The 19,111-nt window shown below is 41.8% G+C and overlaps 2 protein-coding genes across 3 annotated transcripts; one reads left to right on the top strand and one right to left on the bottom strand.

Annotated features, from left to right (window-relative positions):
* Positions 1-3,181: 3,181 nt before the first annotated feature.
* Positions 3,182-7,166, top strand: LOC121610980. 2 transcript variants are annotated; one of them, XM_041943327.1, is made up of 8 exons: positions 3,182-3,298; positions 3,976-4,086; positions 4,185-4,269; positions 4,641-4,825; positions 4,923-5,016; positions 5,106-5,253; positions 5,996-6,235; positions 6,943-7,166. In XM_041943327.1, the coding sequence occupies exons 2-8, from the start codon at positions 4,012-4,014 to the stop codon at positions 6,998-7,000; spliced, it is 885 nt and encodes a 294-aa protein (XP_041799261.1). In that variant the 5' UTR covers positions 3,182-3,298; positions 3,976-4,011; the 3' UTR covers positions 7,001-7,166. The 2 variants fall into 2 exon arrangements, with proteins under 2 accessions (XP_041799261.1, XP_041799262.1); XM_041943328.1 differs by lacking the exon at positions 3,182-3,298 and adding an exon at positions 3,717-3,750.
* A 411-nt stretch (positions 7,167-7,577) lies between these two features.
* On the bottom strand, positions 7,578-15,574 carry LOC121610444 (endoribonuclease ZC3H12A). The gene is made up of 6 exons (XM_041942551.1): positions 15,429-15,574; positions 13,814-14,262; positions 13,071-13,210; positions 10,089-10,323; positions 9,805-9,911; positions 7,578-9,615 (listed from the first exon to the last, which is right to left on the bottom strand). The coding sequence occupies exons 2-6, from the start codon at positions 14,185-14,187 to the stop codon at positions 8,579-8,581; spliced, it is 1,893 nt and encodes a 630-aa protein (XP_041798485.1). The 5' UTR covers positions 14,188-14,262; positions 15,429-15,574; the 3' UTR covers positions 7,578-8,578.
* Between the last annotated feature and the right edge of the window lie 3,537 nt (positions 15,575-19,111).

The raw sequence follows: 19,111 nt of genomic DNA, 5'->3' as shown, positions 1-19,111 counted from the left end.
GCTCTTACTAGTGAAGTGAAATGTATCACAGGTGTACTGAATGTGATATTTCATTAAAGGTTAGGTTCACATTTTTTCAAGTGTGTCTTAATACTGACAAGTCATTATGTACATTGAAAGAGTTATCAGCAGCTGTAAATGTTCCTCTCGTCCATGCTGGTCGTGAAAGCATCCCTTCACATAGTAATTTCAGTGTAAGAGACAGGGAGCAAAGTCCCAGTCCGTCTTCGCCAGAAAAACAGCTGTATAGGTAGAATGTGCATGCAGGTTATTGTTAGGTGGCGACCTCTAGTGGCTGTCTTTTCGAGGAAAGGAACAAATCAGCTGAGTTAGTATAAAAAGCAAGAAAGTCTGCATTTGGAGGATGGTGAGGTGGATGGATAGGTCAAACACCCAGGAGGCCACTCTTCATGTCCTGCGCGAAAGTCGACATCAAGATATTTTATGTTGAATGACTTAAGTCATGTCATATGTATAATCGTATATATCAGTAACATACTTATTTTAAAACATGATCTTTTGCTAAACCTAACCAAGTTGATTTTTTACCTATACCTACACAAACTGCGACCTTTTCACAATGTTAAGGACGTGATGATGGTCGTGGACAGGCGTCTGTCATAACAGCCTATTGCTGGTACTCTCAAATGGCCATAAATGTGGTATAAGGATGTTTTGCAAAATCCACTGTTTTGATTACGTGACTGTGTATCTTCCAAAGTTACAAGTCCTTAGGATTTTCAGAACCTAAAATGTCTCTCAGGATTAAAGATATATATTCCCACACATGACACCTTTTTACATGGCCAGAATATACAGCAATAGTTAGCATGTATGTGCCCACACAACCTCCAACACTGCTGTTGGGTATGAAGTTGTTTATTTTACCAGTAGCTCTTTCAATGAACATATAGACATGTTAGTGTTGTTTTAACACAGACTTGAATCAGTGTGAACCTATGCTCTAAATATGAGGATGCAAGTAAACATTATTTAGAATTCCCAGGTATGTATTTTTGACTTTTAGCAAAAGTATGATGAGATTTGCTTTCATGGCACATGCACATATCTTACAAGGAAAACACAGACATACAATATTGTACATGCACACCCATGCAAACTGTACACCCTTGCATATGCTTACAAATACATTTACATGCATAGAGCTGTTAATTACAGTGATCAACATGATATTTATCTATTGAGGGTTGCTATGGCAGACAGGCTACTACTGTACACCACACGCACCTTTGTGTATGCCAATGCAGTTTCACCACAATGTAAATGTCTTCATTATTTGCACACACATTTTCACAATGCTCTTTGCAAAGACACCATTGTCTTATAGTCAAATAAGAAGCCTTCATAACTGAATTGGAATTAGAGATGTTCATTGTGAAGTAGGTTTTCACACACAAGGAATTTGCCTCGATGACAACAAACACTGCAAGTGAGTCAAGAGGTTTTAATGTGTGCCACCCTTTGCCAATTTTCAGTTCCTCAGCATTAACAATGTACCAAAAAGCACACCACGAGGAATATATCAGTAATTCAAACTACATGATTTGCATTGCCTGGAAATTTTGTCTTGGAAATACTGAACAAAGGGCGCAGTGTCCGTGCAGTGCATAATTCACAACAGCTGACAACAGCCTTTAATGCAAATACAGACCACACATAATATGACAATGGCACGTTTTGTTTTGGTGTTCACGCTCAAGCGCACTGGAACAGAAAGAAAACAGCACAAGGCTGAACTTCCAACTTTCTGCTCGAATTTGAGCACATTAACGCTGATCAAACTGCAGCTCCTGTTTTATACATGTAGTAAAGCTGTTTTCATTAACCTCGCTCCATCCTTGCTTGTGAACGACTGAGCCTTTCCAGGATGCTCCTTTCATACCCAATCATGATGCTATCACCTGTTACCGATCAACCTGTTTACCTGTGGGATGTGCCAAACAGGTGTTTTTGGAGCAATCCACATCTTTTCCAGTCTGTTGTTGCTCCTGTCCCAACTTGTTTGAAACGTGTTGCTGCATCAAATTCAGAAAGAGCACATATTTATCAAAATCAATGAATATGATGACAAAAAGCATCAAATATGTTGTCTTTGTACAGTTTTCAATTGAGTAAATGTCAAAAAGGATTAACAAATCATAACTTTCTCTTTTATTTATGCTTTACACCACTTTTTTGGAATCTGGGTTGTACCGTTGCACCACAAAATGATAACAGAGGAGTTCACATGTTTTCTTATTGCTTGTTTATCTTGTGCTTAGTACCATAAGCACACAATGAACAGATAGTGGGAGAAATGGGCCGGTCAGTTGAAGCCCCTTGTATAGAATTAACCAGCCCTTCCTCGGTTGCCTTGTCAATGATGTGTAAATCATTGTCCAGCAGCACTGTCTTAAACTTGACTTGAGGGATTTGATTTCTATGATGTTCAGTTATTAAAGATATGAGCCCCGCTAAGACACGCTTATCTTAAACTGTCCTGGACGCACCACACGTTCTTTAAATTAACTGAACTTTATTTTTAAACTCTAGGGGAGACAGCGAAGTTTCCAAAGATACCAGATATGTGAGTAAAAGTACACAAGACATCTGGAATATCTCCATCTTAATATAGCAGCTATAAAAACACATGTTTTCTGTTTTAGTTTGTCCTTGCTGTTACAATGAGAGAAACAATACCTTCTCGAGGGATCCTCAGAGAGGAAAGAAGAGTCTAAAGTCTCCTGGTTTTTAATATTTTACCCAGTGTAGAAAACATTAATGAAGAGCTAGAACAAGCAAACAGAAAATATGTATGTGACCTCACTGCATAGAAAGTGGGAGACAATGAAGGAAGTGTGAAAAAATGAAAGCAAATTCTTGGCCCAACGTTCGTGTGTTACTTCTTCAGCTCTTCCAATTGAATGTGTCAGAAGACAGAGAACAGATGGATGCTGACCGTGAATCCTCCAACAGGGCTAGCAGTTGCACTGCATGCGGAGGCTTATTCACATTGTTTATAGATGAGGCTCAGCAGACCAAATTAAGCAGCCTTGATGCAACTGGACTGTGTGACTGCATGACTAAGAAGATTAGACAAGATTTACCTCGCCAGCAGTCGTCAGCAGCACTGTTCACACAGACTCGGTGCATAGCAACAGGTCAGTGAGCCCTGTGTGCCACATTAGCGCTCACCCTGGACTAGGCAGGCCTGTTGAGCAGAAACAAGGGCTACCATTTCCTCATGACCCCACATGGGATCGTTTTCTCCCATCCGACAGTAAAGCTCCCGGCAAAGGTCAGTGTCCAGCTCTGTCTGTTCATTCTCTGATAGTAAGTTGTGTATGTGTGTTTCTGTATGAGGTCATAGCATGGCAGCATCCACCCACAGAAGGCAACGTTAACCAGGCTTCACCTGAGCCTTTGGACTCATTAGACCACAGTCCAGTAAAACTGTGCACATCAATAAACTGCATGAAGAAGTACCAAAACCACACTGTAAAAGTACTCAATTACAAGTAGAAGTCCTGCATTGAAACTGTAATTGAAGTAAAAGTGCCTGAGTGACATCAGGAAAGTTTACTAAAAAAAGCAAAATAGCGTAATCAATGCATTTGTGTATATCTTATGATATACTATATGAAGACTTCTTCTTCTTCTTCTTCTTCTTCTTCTTCTGACTGCTCCCCATTGGGGTTGCCAGATAGGATCATCTGCCGCAGGGACTCACCCTGCCCCGCCCTGTGATCAGTAGGTGACCAGCTGTACCTCCTGAGCCACATCCGCCCCTAAATTATATAAAACTCTTAAATCTTATTAAAACATATGAAGTGAATTAATTTGTAAAATAACTAATAACTACAGCTGTCAGATAAATGAAGTGGACTAAAATATTTCTATACAGCAAATGTACTTAGTTCCATTCCACAACTGGCTGTAATAGATTAGTCGCAGTAACAGTAAATCTTTCCCCAGTCAGAAAAGCACAATGTGAGGTGAACATGCTTCAACATGACGACATACATCCTGTGGACTGTTTTTACATGGACGGTCAAGGGGATACTGTGCACCTGCAGGTTCCTCTGGGTGAGTGTTCCTTCTGTGAAATTTCAGATTTGGATATCGCATCACAGATTTGGGTGGATTTTTATGGTGAGCATAAACAGCCTTCTTTGCATCAGCAGATATGCCCATACAATGCAATCAAATTCTTGCCAAGGGAACGACACATTGCAGAGGACACAAGCCGACAGCTGAAACACCTTGTGGGTAAGGATTTCATAAAATCAACGCTATAAATTGGGCAATACAATCTTTATTTTCAACTGAAAATACTTTATTTAGCTGGCTTAAATCCATCCACGGAGGGTGGTGTGTTCTAGCTCCATGAACCTTAAATGCACTTTTTGTTTGTTGGAGATAAAAGGTGACCTTCCAGTATCAAATCCAGCTGTAATTATGGGATAAACGTCTATCACATCTATCAGGGAAAAATGTAAACCAACAGATGCTGTACTATCTTATCGAGTTTATGGAGCCATATGCCTATCTGCATCCTATTGTACACCTACTTTGCATCTCTGTAGCACATGTCTAAGCAGAGATATGATGTGATGACCTCACTTGAAATGATTTGCCAGGCTCTGAAAGCAAAGTGATCGCAGCCATACCAGGTAGCCCTGACCGTACAACCGCACTTTATAAAAGGCTGACCAAGACCGAGAAGGAGATACTGTCACTCAAAACCAGGATCGCGTGTGAGAGAGCATCATGGGAAAGGAGATTTGCAGAGCTGCAACGAAAACAGGAAGAGCTACATAATCAGGTGAGCTTGCGGATGTGTGTGTGTGTGTGTGTGTGGGTTGGAGGGCGGTTGAAGCTGTGTCTATGACTTCATTAATGCTAACTTGCCTCTGCCTTAGCTGGCCTCTCAGGCTGGAGTGTCGGTGAAAGTGGGCAGTTGTGATGACCAGGGACAGTCAGGAGACAATGGAGAAGTATTTGAGGAGTGTTCAAGTAAATGACAGTAATATAGTTCATTCAGAAGCTTTTATACATGCTGTTGAGGTCAATAATGATGCCAAGTGCTGCTCCGTATTGAACAGGCAGCCCCTCAAGAATGATGTTCCAACACAGAGGGTCTGAGGTGTCGTCAAGAGGCAACACTCATTCAAGCAGTCTGTCAGGCAGCCAGTTATCCTCATCATCGGCACTGAGCTCAAGACCTGTCTCCTCCTCATCTTCAGCCACCAGGTGCAGCCCTTAAAGGAGTAGTACGGCAGAGCGTTAGATGAGAAGGTTGACCATTCTCATATTTGTACGGCAAATGTGAAGCTACAACCAGCAGCTTTGCTCTGTCCAGAGGTAGCAAAATCCACCTACCAGCACTTCTAACACTCAGTAATCAACACATTATATCTCATTAGTTTAATCTGCACAAAAAAAAGAGTTAAAACAACAGTTTGCCAGTTCACAAGGGGCTGCGTGCCACAATACGTCTTCACTGGGAGGGAGCATTGTCCTCCTGGAGTCTTCACAGGCTGCCTGACAACTGCTCCCAGGCAGGAAATAGTCCAGCACTTGACCCCGTGCATATTTTGTGCATATTTAACAAAGGTAATATCATGCAAATTGATGTGCATAACAGTTGCTGGTATGTGGGTTTTTGTAAGTGCTAGGCTAAGCTAACATGTGGCTGGTTGTAGCTCACATTTGCTGTACAGATGTGGAGGTGGTATCAATATTTTAATCTAACTCTCCAGAAATAGATGTATTTCACAAAATGTCAATGGTTTTAAGATTTAGTAAATGTTCCTAATTTTGAATGTTCTTTATTTTAAAAGTTAAGCATTTTTAATAAAGAAAAAAAAAACCCCTCCATACATGACACGTGATACCGCTTATGTTTGCTGTCAATTAAAGTACTATAGACTTAATCACTGTCCTGTCAGTCTTTGTTGCACCGTATTCCTAACTGAACCCTGTCTTCCTCCAGTGTGAGGTCATGGAGGACGTCCCAGGGGCCCCACCGGGTCTTTGTACCCCACTCCCCCATGGACCTGGAGCTGGGTCACCGGGTCAGGATCATGCTGCCATCTGGACGCATCAGCACTGGAACTATCCGTTTCCTGGGCCACCTGCAGGGGGAGGCAGAGCTCCACCTTGGGGTGGAGCTGCAGACACCTGATCACGGATTGCATGACGGCAGCCACAGGGGACACAGCTACTTTGAATGGTAACTGATCTACTTTGCTTTGAGCACAAGCAACATGTAGCTTCCTTCTGTGTCACAGGGTGCAGCATTCAGTGATTTATTTGGTTCTGAGTGACACAGTGGTGCTTTACTGGAACATTTTTGCTATTTTTTTACAAAGTAATTTCAGATGACTCCTACAAACCCTTTGTATTTTGGAGCTTATTGCCTAGAAGCACTACACTGTAGATTTACACATCATATTTAAATCAACTGATCATGTGCTGGCAGGATTGTCTGCTATTTCAGCATGATTCCCACAGCCTGACTTAAACACATACAATTACATTGAAGTGTCTCTGTAAATGAAGACATCACACTGTGCCACATAGGTATGTAACATGCCTACAATACCTCCAAACATACTTGAGCAAATCCTGTGTGGTTAGTGGCTGAGCTGAATATGCAAATCTCAAGCTGAGGTAAACTTGGCAGGCTCAAATTACAGCATTTGACAAGTAAGGTGTGAACTTGGGATGTCGGGTGTGGACTCATTCGCCTGCAGCAACAAAAATCTTACCCATTGTAGGAAATGGGGCTTACATCTAGTCTTTCCTTCCTTGTATCATACACACAGGTAAATCAAGTGAACACATTTTAAACCACAAAATGTGGAGGATTGCTTTAAATTGACTTCAAACGTGTTCATCATTTCACTATTTTGTTATTTCTGTTTGTGTCCTTTCCAGCAGGCCTGGCTATGGTGCCTTTGTACCATTCCACAAGCTACTGATGGCCTGGGAATGACAAAAGCACAGCCATTCGTGTAGAGCAGCCCATATTGACCCACAGCCAACTAAGTGCACAGCCGTAGTTACAGCCACACCTGATGAGAAAAGTCTTTGTATTAAACTACATACTACTACAATGCTGGAAAAGTTACATATGTCATGTGTGTCTTGTCTTGTCTGTTATCCACAATTAAAAAAGTACAATTTCATCAAACATAGCTCAGTTGTGTGATCTTTGACTTGCTCACAGAACATGCAGAACAGTTGCTTCATCTCACAGAGAAATGTTGAATTTCAAGCTCAAGTTGAGGCTTGGCTGAAAAGCTTCAAGTATGACAACCAAAGGTATTAAAAACCTGTTTGTAGCACTGTGAACAATTTCGTTTTTCTTGCCCTGAGCTAAACGCTTACAACAGCATGCTAGCATGCTCACAGTGATAATGCTATAGCACTGACACTGTGTTTGTAGAGTGTTAGCATGCTAAGACTCGCTAACAAAGTACAGTTGTAACCGATGGCAACATCATCAGTCTTGCAGAGACATGAACTAAAGTAGTCAGGGGATGGAAGTGGCTCCAATACGGAGTGAATATATATATATATATATAGGAAGTGACCACAATAGACGGGTCTGTGCATAGGGGACATACATACAAGGAAGTTAGTAGGAATTTTAGGCAATGTGGTATGACGTTAGCAGTTCTGCAGTTCCTGATAAGACATATTTACAGATGCATTAACTATGCTTAAGAAAGACTGGTACAGGACTAACCTTGTCAGTAAGTTCAACTGACACGCCTAATACCCGACACATGACATTTCTTTATTTTTAGTGACATGGTTTTCCCTATACATGCTCACTATGAATGAATTTATCTAACAATATACATTTACAAGATGATTTACTCCAAGAAAATAAATCTGCATGTTCATGAGAACTAAATTCCACACATCAATTGTCATTTTTCAATTGCACAGTAACCCAAATACATAGTGTTACAGCAACACTTTCAGTTCTGTGAAACTGATGCTGATTTCCAGGAAAAGGGTGACGACACGCTAGCAAATTCCTCTCGCTTGTATCAAAGTTTTCTTGCATAATCAGGATTTACTGTAAATCCTGTATGTTAAAAGAAACACTATAGCTACACCTCACAGAGAAAACACTGAGCAGCAAGCTGTTCTGGAGTACTACAGTGAAATGAAAAGAAAAAGTAATACTTTATACAGCGATTTGTTATTGCATGAGAACTTACTTTTTAGACAGATTGAAATATATCACATTTGACACAATATGCATCAACAGTCAAAACTCTAGAAACTCAGGAGAATTTGGTCTAGAAGGACTTTTCATCCAGAACATGGATGACAAGGTCACGTTTGACTACAATGTCATACAAATGCATATAATTCAGAACAGATGATCTAAATTGTTCATAAATATGAAGGCAAATAGCACATTAAACAATGAAACATCTTTTGCAATTATCTTTCAAAGCACTCAATGACAGACACTAGAAAGGCTTTGCAAGAGATTCTCTGTTTGCTATAACAAAGTGTCAAAACGAGCACAGGGTGCAAGGGAGGAGGATAATCAGAATATCCCTCTCTGAGCCTTCAGGTTGAGGATCTCTGCAGCCAGTTTCTCCGCATCCATCAGATGCGGAAACATCTCCATGACTGTATCCACCTGATGCGGGTTGAAGATGGCTTGCAGTTTCTTGCGCACTTCCAGCCGTTGTGGGTCAAATGCAGCAGAGGATGACTGTTGCTGGCCCCTGGAGTGGTGCTGATGGCCTTTGTAGGAGCAGCAAGAGTTGTGGGAATGTGAGCTATGGACCGAAGAGGGGAGGCTATGTGATGTCCTGGCTTGGGGCAGCCCCTGAAAGGGATCTGACCAGTAATTTTGCTGATGATGCGGGGCTCCACTGTAATGGAGGTGGCTGGGGAGGCTGTGTTGGTGTGGCACACCGAGCGGGAACATGTGAGGAGGGTAGGTGTCGTATTGGGGTTGACCCTTTAAGTCAAGGTTTCTATGATGTTGCTGATGAGGTTTTGAAGCCACATGGGAAGAGCACCTGCAGGACTGGCTGGTGTTATTTTTCTCTGAATGAACAGCGGCATGTCTGGGTCCGGCGAGGGCACTTTGCTGCTGGTGCCTGAGTTTGTGGGAGTTGCTGAGGCAATGCGAAAAGTCAGAGTACTGACTCTCATAAGAGCCGAGACCAGAGTCCAGGTACTCGTGAGACAAGCTGGCATAGTAATGATTGGGCGCTGAGTGCAGCCCAGGCCGCTCTTTCTGATATTGGCTTCCTGTTACAGAACAGGACTGATGATTCGGACTTTTTCGAGGATCCTCCCAGTACAGCAGTGCATTTTCAGCAACCTGGCTGGGATGTGAAGAACTTTGCTGGTCTCTTATGTACTCTGTGTTCAAGTCTTGAGGATGAAAGCAGGCCTTATGAGCAGGATCAGACTGAAGATGTCTGGGTGATAATCTGGCATTTCTTTCTTCTTTACCAGCAGAAATCTGGGCTTTCTCTCTCAATTCATCAGCCAAAGACAGGTAGGACTGGTTGGCCCGCTCTGGATGGTAGAACTTGCATTTGATGCCGTAAGTGCACTTTTTGTCTGAGGAAAACAAAAATGGACAAACACACACACAAACACAAATTATAGGTCATCTCATTTGGGAACCGCATTACCTCCTTGTACAAAACCTCAAAAAGAAAGAAAAGTCTAACAGTATGCGGCATGACAATACTGCATACTGCAGCAGAGGTGTTCCTCTGCCTGAGCTTGGTGCTGATCATATCTTACCATACGGACAGAGCTGCCTCTTTTGCTCCGTAGGCAGAGGGTTTTTCCTAAGGAAGTTGTCAAGACTGGGGCCATGGCGACCCAGAGGGTCATCTGGGGGCATGAACCTGGACAGAAAGAAAAGAAAAAACCCAGACATGACTGATTGCGGATTTCATCATTTCCTTGTGACAAATCACGGGTGCTGCATTATTATGTTTCCGGGATTACACCCTGGGGGTGTGATATGCACTCTGGGACCACATGAAACAGGATTCAGGCAGAAAAACAGGATAGTTGCTTACTTGTCATTCACGAAGGAGTACATGAGGAGCCTCTCCTCGATGCACTTCTTCCACTCAGGTCTTTCTCCTTGGAGGTCACGGTAGGTGTCGTTGGATACGATCACTCCATCTGACTCATACGCCAGCTTGACGATAAAGCGGTCATCATAGCAAACCACGCGCTTACCACCAACACGGCGTGATGGAGTGAAGACCACTATTTTCTTTTTTTCAAGCTCCATCAGGATGTGTTGATCTGAAAGCAAGACATGACTGTTTGTAAAAGCCCTTTAAGATGGAGTTGGTAACGCTGGAGAAACCAGCCACAGTAAGCGAAATCTTAACCGAAAAACTGGATTTCTTTCCTTTTTTTTGTCACAGCATTTGATTATTGGTTGCTGCTGGGATGTGAAGAGTTTCATGAAATAAACAATAAATGCTTCTGAAATACATTAGCTACCTTAGCTTTGATGGCAACACGCTATAATACATCACTTCCTTATTGCACTTGTTCCATAGTCATTATTTGACCCATTTAAGTGATTGGCTAATGCTGGAAGTCCCGTGTGCAAACGCCAAATTTGGGAACACTGCTTTTAGTCTTAGTGCCGCGGACATTTGGAACATTTTACAACACAACGAAACTTAACACGAGTGCACCTGTAGGTCATTTAAAATCATGGCTGCAAACTACTCCGCTCTTGAATGCAAACGTTTTTAACTGTGTTGTTTGTTTGTCTTTAATTGTACTCTGGCCATTACTGGAAATGAGAGCCTCAATGATTCTTCCCTATTTAAATAAAGGTTGAATGAACGAAACTGCAAACAACCATGAGTCAGACGGCTGAGGAGAGATTGTGTGTTGTACTACCCCTTTTCACTGGACCTGAGCCCTTTTACATTGTAGTTAACAGTGGCATGTTTTTGGATTTAAAGTTGTCATGTATCATGATGTACAATTTGTAATTATCCATAACCGCATGTTCAAGACAAAAAAATCCCACAAAGCTTAAGAGGAAATGCAACAGGCATTTTACAAAGCCTCGGCAATCACTCATAGGAAACAAAAGACTTCAGAGACAGTATCACGTAACCTGCGCAAACATCATACCTATCCACACGTACAATACATCACATTACTCTACCTGCAAGGTGGGCGCATGAAAACCCACAATAATACACACACTGTGGATGCTTTTTACTTAAATGTAGTGAATGCACCATTAAATATGCATAAATGAACAGGAGGCCAGGTCACATGAAAGCCACACACGGGTGTGACGGAGCTACTGACTTGCAGACGCCGCACGCAAACACTTGAAGGCACGCTTCTGGCTAAGTGCTTCTCTTTGTGTGCTCTGTCTCCACCACTTGCTTGTCTCTGATCTCTTGCTGTAGATGATTGTCAGCAGTTAACACACAGTTTACTGCATGTAAACTAGGCGTGGAAGAAAAAAAAAAACACAGCTGGACTTCCTGATGGGGCTTTCCCACAAATGACTGCAGGCTGATTTTCACTTCCTTGTTCGCGTGTTGAAAATAGAACCTTTGGATTGCTCCACGCAGGCTGTTACTAAATCGTGATGATGCATCAGGTTTTTTAATGGAGGGTCCGCCCTTCATTGTATAGTTGTTGTTGTTGTTGTTGTTGGTTTGAAAACACGATGCACTAAGACTGGATAAAAGGAAGCTTCTCTGGGAAAAGAGTACAAAGGGTACAAAGCGTACTGCCACCATGATATTAATCTGGATGTTCAGATACACCCAAAAACGCCTGTGACTCAGCTGTCAGACATGTAGATCTTTTATTGTGTTCCACTGACAGAGTCTTACTGAACCTACACAAAAACTGTCAGAGCAGATCTTTTTTCTTTTTTCAAATCTATGCCCACACTTGCTGCTGTCTTGACGTCATATTGAAACATAACTCGGAAGAAAGTTGGGTAAACCTCTGTTTCACAATCTTGATTGTGTTGCCCAATAGCTGAATTCAGTAGTTTTTCCTCTGACTACACTGAAACATTATCTCATGGCCTCTGTGGGAATGAATCATAGGTAAAGGAATATGGCATGCCTACAGCTACGGCGCTGGGGAGATTTAAATGGCAGTTGTATTCATACTTCTTGGTAAAAGAGAAGCTCTGTGGAGGGACAAAAAATCGCTGATTCAATTGAACTTGAGGGGACAAAGCAAAAGAACTGCTGATTCCTGGCCAAGTAAAAGAAGATGTTTTCTATCAACACCTCTATAGCTCACTCATTAACGCGTTAAATCTTGTTAATGAGTGAACTTGAAGTGTAAAATGACAATTCATTTACATGGGTGTTTTGAACTGGACTATTCCTTGGGCGGGACCAGTTGCCAGCGGCGACTCCAGGAAGTTCATTTGTCCAAGCCAAGAAACAGATAAAGGACCATGTAAAATGGCAAATAGATGCTTGGTGTATGTGTGGATTAACCTCTTGAGATATAAAGAGTTAATCAATAAGCTTTAGAGGTGCCGGATGGTGGATTTTGTTACCGTTAGACAGAGCAAGGCAAGATGTCTCGTCCTGTTTCATGTCTGAGGATTTCCTTCATCAGCCAAAACCACTTTAGACAGAACAGGCTGCTCATTGGTTGGCTGGGAGTCAATAAGAGTGACTCGTCAAAATATTTTGTTTGTGATAAGTACGTTTGATTAGAATCGATAAGATTAAAATCATGTAAGACATGCACACTGGCAGCCGGCGTGTGTGGTATTATTGGCTGTGAAAGTCCCTTCTTTTACTACCGTCTCCTGGAGGTGTTCAGTGCGCCGATCATCTTAGGAAGCTTGCATGAGAATGAATAAAAATAGGCCAATGTCATTTCTCTTTGAACGAGGCCCCCTGCCTGCCTCGACTCGCTTCCCCCGCCATTTAGCCGCAGAGGTTGTCTGTGCTTTGACTGGGAAATGCTCTCGTGGCGAGACTGCCTCCAGTCTGCTCGATGAGAGCCATCAACATTTCTTGTTTCCTCACCTGTTATGGGGGCATCAGGTCTGGGCTGCTCTTTGCGCCAAGTCGGAACAAACACAGTGATGGTATTATGACCTCTGTCCAGGAAGAAGTTCACCGCTAGCTGGATGCCCCGGCATGAGAACACGTCCTTATTGCCGTGACTGTAAAAAAAAAGTTATTTGACAATAAATAATATGAAAGGATGTACTGGGACAAAAATATTTGTTTCAGAGTAATGGAGGCCTAATGAACATAAGGCTGAGGCTGCTATAATAAAATAGGAGCAACAGAAATTGAATGTGCAACTGCATTCGCCAACAACTACAACTGTACGTACACAGATGAACAGCTCTAATAGTCTTGCAAGCCACACAAACGTCATGTGTTTCACTTCCCATGTGTTCAGAGGTGGGGATTTTGACGTGTGTGCCGCAAATTTGCATATTGTAGCAGTGGCGTTTGTCAAAACATGCACAGGCAAGGTGGGGAACGCCCTTTTTAAATAGTCAAGCGACAAGCGATGGTGGAAAACGCATGTTTCAAGGTCAGAGTTGAACTACATGACAATGAGTGATAGCAGTTTGAAGCATGTTATTTTACAGGTGCTTTGCTATCCCCAGGTAGACAACACCTGCTTTGGTTGTTGCTGTATGTTGCCTTTTGTGGAGGCTACGTGTATTGGAGCAGCTACAAGGATTATGAGTCATGATTCAAATCAATGATCTATGATCCCATAAAAGAGGGAAAAAATGCAATAAAATTACCTCATGGCAACATTGCTGCCGTCGATAACAACAGGCCTCAATTCTGTGTCCGTACCCTTGCGGTCCGCGAGCTGTGGCGTGATTCTGCAGGGTCCGAGGGCCCAGCTGGGAGGCAGCAGGGGGTCACTTTGGCCTGCGCTCCTCTCATCGCCGTCAGAGGTGGACATGCAGGGTGCAGCGCCGGTCCTGCCCCGCACCAGCTCCCCCAGCACAGAGTTGGTGTCCGTGCTCAGGCCCAGCTTCCACAGAGCGGCCTTCGCCTCTGAGGAGGAGTAACCCAGCTTCCTGAAGAAGTCCACTCTGAGCTGGAGCTCCTCGCTGTCTGGCCCGAGCAGGTCCGAAGCTGAGCTCTGGCTGGGAAGTGCCTGATCCATCCTGGAGCATCTGGGCCTCTTATCAGCAGCATAGAAGATGTGTCACACAGCCTCAGGGTGATGTTCATCCACTGACTTGAAGGAAAATTGAATTTTATTCCGGATACATGTTTATTTGACATCCTATAACCTCTTAACATCCAGTTTTCCCTTTTTGTTTCACTTTAAGTCACATTAAGAATCCTATATACTCTAATTTGTTAACTTTTCAAGCTTGTGATTGAACTTTTAAAACTCAAGATAATCTATATTCTTCCGGCTGCACAATACTATCAAATTGTAATCGTCCAGACATCTTGCGCATCATTTTAAACACATTTCCCTGAAATTCAGTCTTCAAATTCAGCCTGACATGTTTGTTCTTTTTGGAAACTCCACTAGACTTTACAGTTTAGACCTGAGTTACGCGAGTTTGCAAAAATATGGATTTTCACCCAGAACATGCTGCAGAGCTGGATCGCCTTCAGAGCTGCTATGAATGGGCCGGTTGATCCACACAACGTTAATCATCAATTGACATTTTTTTAAGCAAAATTTCCAAATAGAAATCGCGCTCAAATATCAGAATTTTTTGCTCTTGATGTTCTTAAATCAAATAAATTGCTCATTTTGGGTTTTTGCTGGCTGAACAAGACAAGATAACAGATGACGTACCCTTGGGCTCGAGGTTATTTGGACATTTTCTGGATTTCTAAAGAAAAGGGTTTTTTTTTTTCTCACCACAGGAACTGCCTTCATTCTACATACGTTCATAAATCATACTAACTCATAACTTCTATTCCTTTTTAATATGCTCTTAGCAGAGCTGTCAGTTGCCATTCTCTGTGTATATATGGACATTACTTTAATCTTTGCTACAACTGGTTTAATTTAATGTAAATGTGTATAAACGCGTGTGTTGTGATTGGAAAATAGAAGTGCTGTTCGCATTTAAAATGACTCGCCTAACCCACAGTCTCAGGTACGAGAGGCCTGAGCTTCTCTAACTGCGAGATCTGCTCCAGACAGCTAAACATGTCCGCTTAACGCACTCTGAATACTTTTTATCACCTGTGTGTATCACCTGTGTGAACATATAACCGAGTAGTAACCGCTCCTCCACGACGGACACCCGCACGCTGAGCACCTCTACCTGACACAGGTGATAAACGGGACATTCCCACCGCTAACCAGCCGGCAGGTTAGTCAACAGCCCGCTTCTCGTCAACAGATTTCACCGCAGAGGCGAACCGAAAACTTACCTCCTCTGTCTCTCCCTGCTCGCGTTCAACTCGTCTGCAGAAGTCACCCAAAACTCCTGTCATTGTTTCGAAGAAAAGTCACTTTGACAGGGTTCCGACTTCATAGCGCCTCCCCTCTTGGAAAAATGGTCTCTTCCCCTCTTCTCTTCCAGCCCCTTGACGGAGGCATGCAGAGCTTTGAAATATTTGCATATACATAAGAGATAAGATAAGGTGTTCCCTTTCCTGTGGCTGTCAGTCACTGGCGCTGTGGTGTAGTACCCTGCAGTGGTTTGCGCAGACTTTGTTGTTGCTGTTGTCCCTTTGGGCAATTTGCAGAGTGGAGCGGCAACAAAAGCAATGACATGAAATCCACCCTTTATGATTTAAGGAATTATAGATGTAGCGTGTTTAAAAAAAAAAAGTCAAGTTAATTTATTCCTAGAGCTCATAATACTCATAATAACTAATAATACTGAACAAAGTGAGAATTTGAAATTCAATTTATCAACTTAAACTGAAAAAAATCATAGAAAGATGAAACACATTCAGAATGTGCAAGAAAAAGATGGTGAAAGTAAAATGTTAGTAAAGCTAGTTTCTGTCTGTGTGTCGCCTGCTTACAGTAATCTGTAAATTACCTTAATTTCCCCTGTTTCGCACATTCTTACAGATCTTGGTCTGCTTTTTTCTGGTTTGTTTTTAAGGATCTGTGAATTGTGGCAAACAGAAACAAATATTTTGGTGATCCAAAGAGAAAAATTCCATAACTCCCATAATTTCCATTAATAAATAATATGCAATATTAAAATTGATGATGCGTTAAAATGAAAGATGAAGAGTGAAATCTGGACTGCCTCACTCCTGTTTGAGTTGAGTGTCAGGGGATCTCCAAAAACTCAGGGACAAGACTCCCTCTAGTGGTCTGGAGGCAAAATAACAAAACTCGCCACATCACCACTTTTTCCATCTGTGATTTTTTGTTGATGTCTAACAGTGAATCAAAGACACAAATATTATAATCTCTGACAAAAAAACCCAGAAGTGTAATATATTATGTTTCTATTCAAGGACATGAAATCAACTCTGATCATGTTACTAGCTTGTTTGCTATAAGGGCAAAAACTCTCTTCTTCTAGGCCTAAAATTAGCATTCAGACAATAAAAATATATGTATTAGTAGTGAATAAACCTTGATGTAGTCAGAAATCTCTGTTTGACTTGTAGAAATGGTGACAGAATTGAAAATTGTTTGTTACTGGTTTGTTCGAGGCAGCAGTGGAATGAAACTAAAGTATTGTCATTTTACTTTATACTTCAACCTCAGTACATGTTGGAGGAAAATTAACTTCTTACTCCACTGCATGAACATGACAGCTTCGGTGACTTCACAGTTTCAGGTATTGTCTTGTACACAAAACATACGATCAAGTTGAACATACTTTTATAGCTCACTCCGCAGTATACAAAAGAGTTTGAATAAGATAAATCTCAAGCTACAACGTTACTATTCCGCTCATACATTAATGCATTACTAATAATAATCCTTTAATATGATAGACAGTTTAATAATACAACTCTTTGAAAGTCCATTTTGCATAATAGGTGTTTTAAGTTTAGTATAAGTATGATATACTAGTACATTTTTAATGCAGGATTTTTACTTGTTATTGAGTATTGTATACAAATTTTAGTAAAAGATCTGAATACTTCTACAGCTGGTTAAACCCTTTGGAGCTAAACCTCATTAAAGTGGCCTATTTGATTTAACATGGTCTATTTATTCAATGTTAGTCATTCTAAGCAAGAAATCAATAAAAATCAATGCTCTTGGCTAGATACTATTCTTTATGTAAACTGTGAATCTGTTCATACCTGAAATCAAAAGGGAACAAGCTTAACAGCTCAAGACACAGGAGGGAGAGGTAAGAGACAGACAGGTAAGATTGATTTCTCACCTCGATACTTTACGGCTTTTCTTAATTTTATGAGAATTATTTAGAAAGACGGGTTTGAACTGACATATTTCACACAAAATGATGCATTATTTCTGCAAAACATGGTTAAATATGGTGGATTTAATTTGCTCTATGTACCTGTGATTACTGTAATGGTGCTTTTAAACATCCCTTTTCTGCAACTGTTGGTTCAATAGAGGTCAAACGGGGGTTAGACTTCTCTAGCGTGCAACCTGAACATAAGTTAAGTCACACTACATGGGATTTTTTGTTGAAAATGACTTGAAGAGAAATACATATGAATTCATGCATAGCACATATAAAATGAAACATTTTCTTATTTGTTGTAATAACAGTCCTTTACATTAATTTGAGCATTTTTGCTACCTTCATCAAATGTGTAAGCCCAGTTTGTGGCAAGGTAAAGGGTTGCAACTTCAGTATTTACAGGGGAAATAAATGGTTGATATTGCAATTCTAATTATTACTTTTACACACATGGCAGTGGGGTCCATGGGACACACAAAGGTCAGTACCAGCACATTACCCCCAAAACTGGATATGCAAGATCATACTGTACATAATGAAATGCAAAAATTCAATTCTTTTTTCCCTTTGCGACCACTGTTTACATGTAACACCTCATGTCTAGTTGTGTTAGCGTTTGCCCACTCGATGTCACCCTTGCACCACGTTATCCCACTGTAAAGCTCTCACCTGGGATTCTGGAAGATGTTGGTCTGCAGATGGTAGCGGCTGCATTGGGTTGGTGGTTAAGTTGTTAAGTTCTGTGTGTGTGTGTGTGTGCCTTTGTAAACAACCCGTCGTGTACGGGGGTTAATTCACGGTTGAGTTGGGATCACACTGCGTGCAGCGGTTAATGGCATATACAGAGTTGAGTTCCGGAGAGTGGAGAAAGTAATCAGGGCCAGTTGCCAGGTGGTTGCCTCCTCTGAGGGCCCACACCACTGGTCCCAGGTGTCTGCAAGGCCTGATATTACTGCAGGGCAATGATCTGCAGCCAGCAACGATGAGTTGGGGTGAGCACACACACACACACACACACACTCACACACATTCAAGCTCAGAGTGAAAGACATAAAGATACAGAAACACACACATAAATCCGCACTTTGTACGAGTGAGTTATCCATGACCTCATATGTAGGAGAGTTTCAAGGTGCATTATGAAGAAATAACATTCGTATCACAGCTGGCATGAAGTATAGTTATATTGTATTTTATTGAATTCAATCCGTAAACACTCCATTTCCCCTACAGTGGTCTGTGGTTGTGCGCATTGTTTGTAATTTATGGCTGGATTAGTTTGGAAGGCATTATTGGCACCCAGAGAGCTATTGTTCAGTAATGCAAATCTTGAACCTTGCTGAGAATCCAAGTGCCCAAGATTGGACGAGATTAGCTCAGATCGGGTATTGTGCACATCAAACGCGTACTTCCTTAACATCTTGGGGGGAGGCATTACCCTGCTCAAAGGCATATCTTTTTCCTCCAGGCAGGTGTAGTTTGGCAAGGCTTGTTAAACCTGAGACAGTTGATCAAATATTCCGCCAGGCTCATTGTGCTGCTGGGAGCTTTTTGGATGTGGTTGGGATGGTGCCGTGCTGAGAAAAGCCAGCTTTGTAGTGCCTCAGTGCTGGCCTCCCTTTGCTATCCCTTTCGCTGACTGCCCGGGTCAGCCGTCTGTCAGAAAAATTAATTTTTGTATGATTTCTTTAAAAAGAA

This window comes from Chelmon rostratus, chromosome 8, assembly GCF_017976325.1.
Source record: "Chelmon rostratus isolate fCheRos1 chromosome 8, fCheRos1.pri, whole genome shotgun sequence".
Taxonomy (NCBI): Eukaryota; Metazoa; Chordata; class Actinopteri; order Chaetodontiformes; family Chaetodontidae; genus Chelmon; species Chelmon rostratus.
Note: the sequence above shows the minus strand (reverse complement) of the source record. Positions and strands in the feature narration are given on the sequence as shown.

Bases quoted from the DNA above. Each gene is read 5' to 3' on its own strand.
- LOC121610980 (XM_041943327.1), top strand. From the start codon at position 4,012: ATGACGACATACATCCTGTGGACTGTTTTTACATGGACGGTCAAGGGG. The intron at 4,087-4,184 runs GTGAGTGTTCCT...TTGCATCAGCAG, and splicing joins GCACCTGCAGGTTCCTCTGG to ATATGCCCATACAATGCAAT. The intron at 5,017-5,105 runs GTAAATGACAGT...CGTATTGAACAG, and splicing joins AGTATTTGAGGAGTGTTCAA to GCAGCCCCTCAAGAATGATG.
- LOC121610444 (XM_041942551.1), bottom strand. From the start codon at position 14,187: ATGGATCAGGCACTTCCCAGCCAGAGCTCAGCTTCGGACCTGCTCGGG. The intron at 13,211-13,813 runs GTAATTTTATTG...TTTTTTTTACAG, and splicing joins GGCAGCAATGTTGCCATGAG to TCACGGCAATAAGGACGTGT. The intron at 9,616-9,804 runs GTAAGATATGAT...TGTTTTCCTCAG, and splicing joins GAGGCAGCTCTGTCCGTATG to ACAAAAAGTGCACTTACGGC.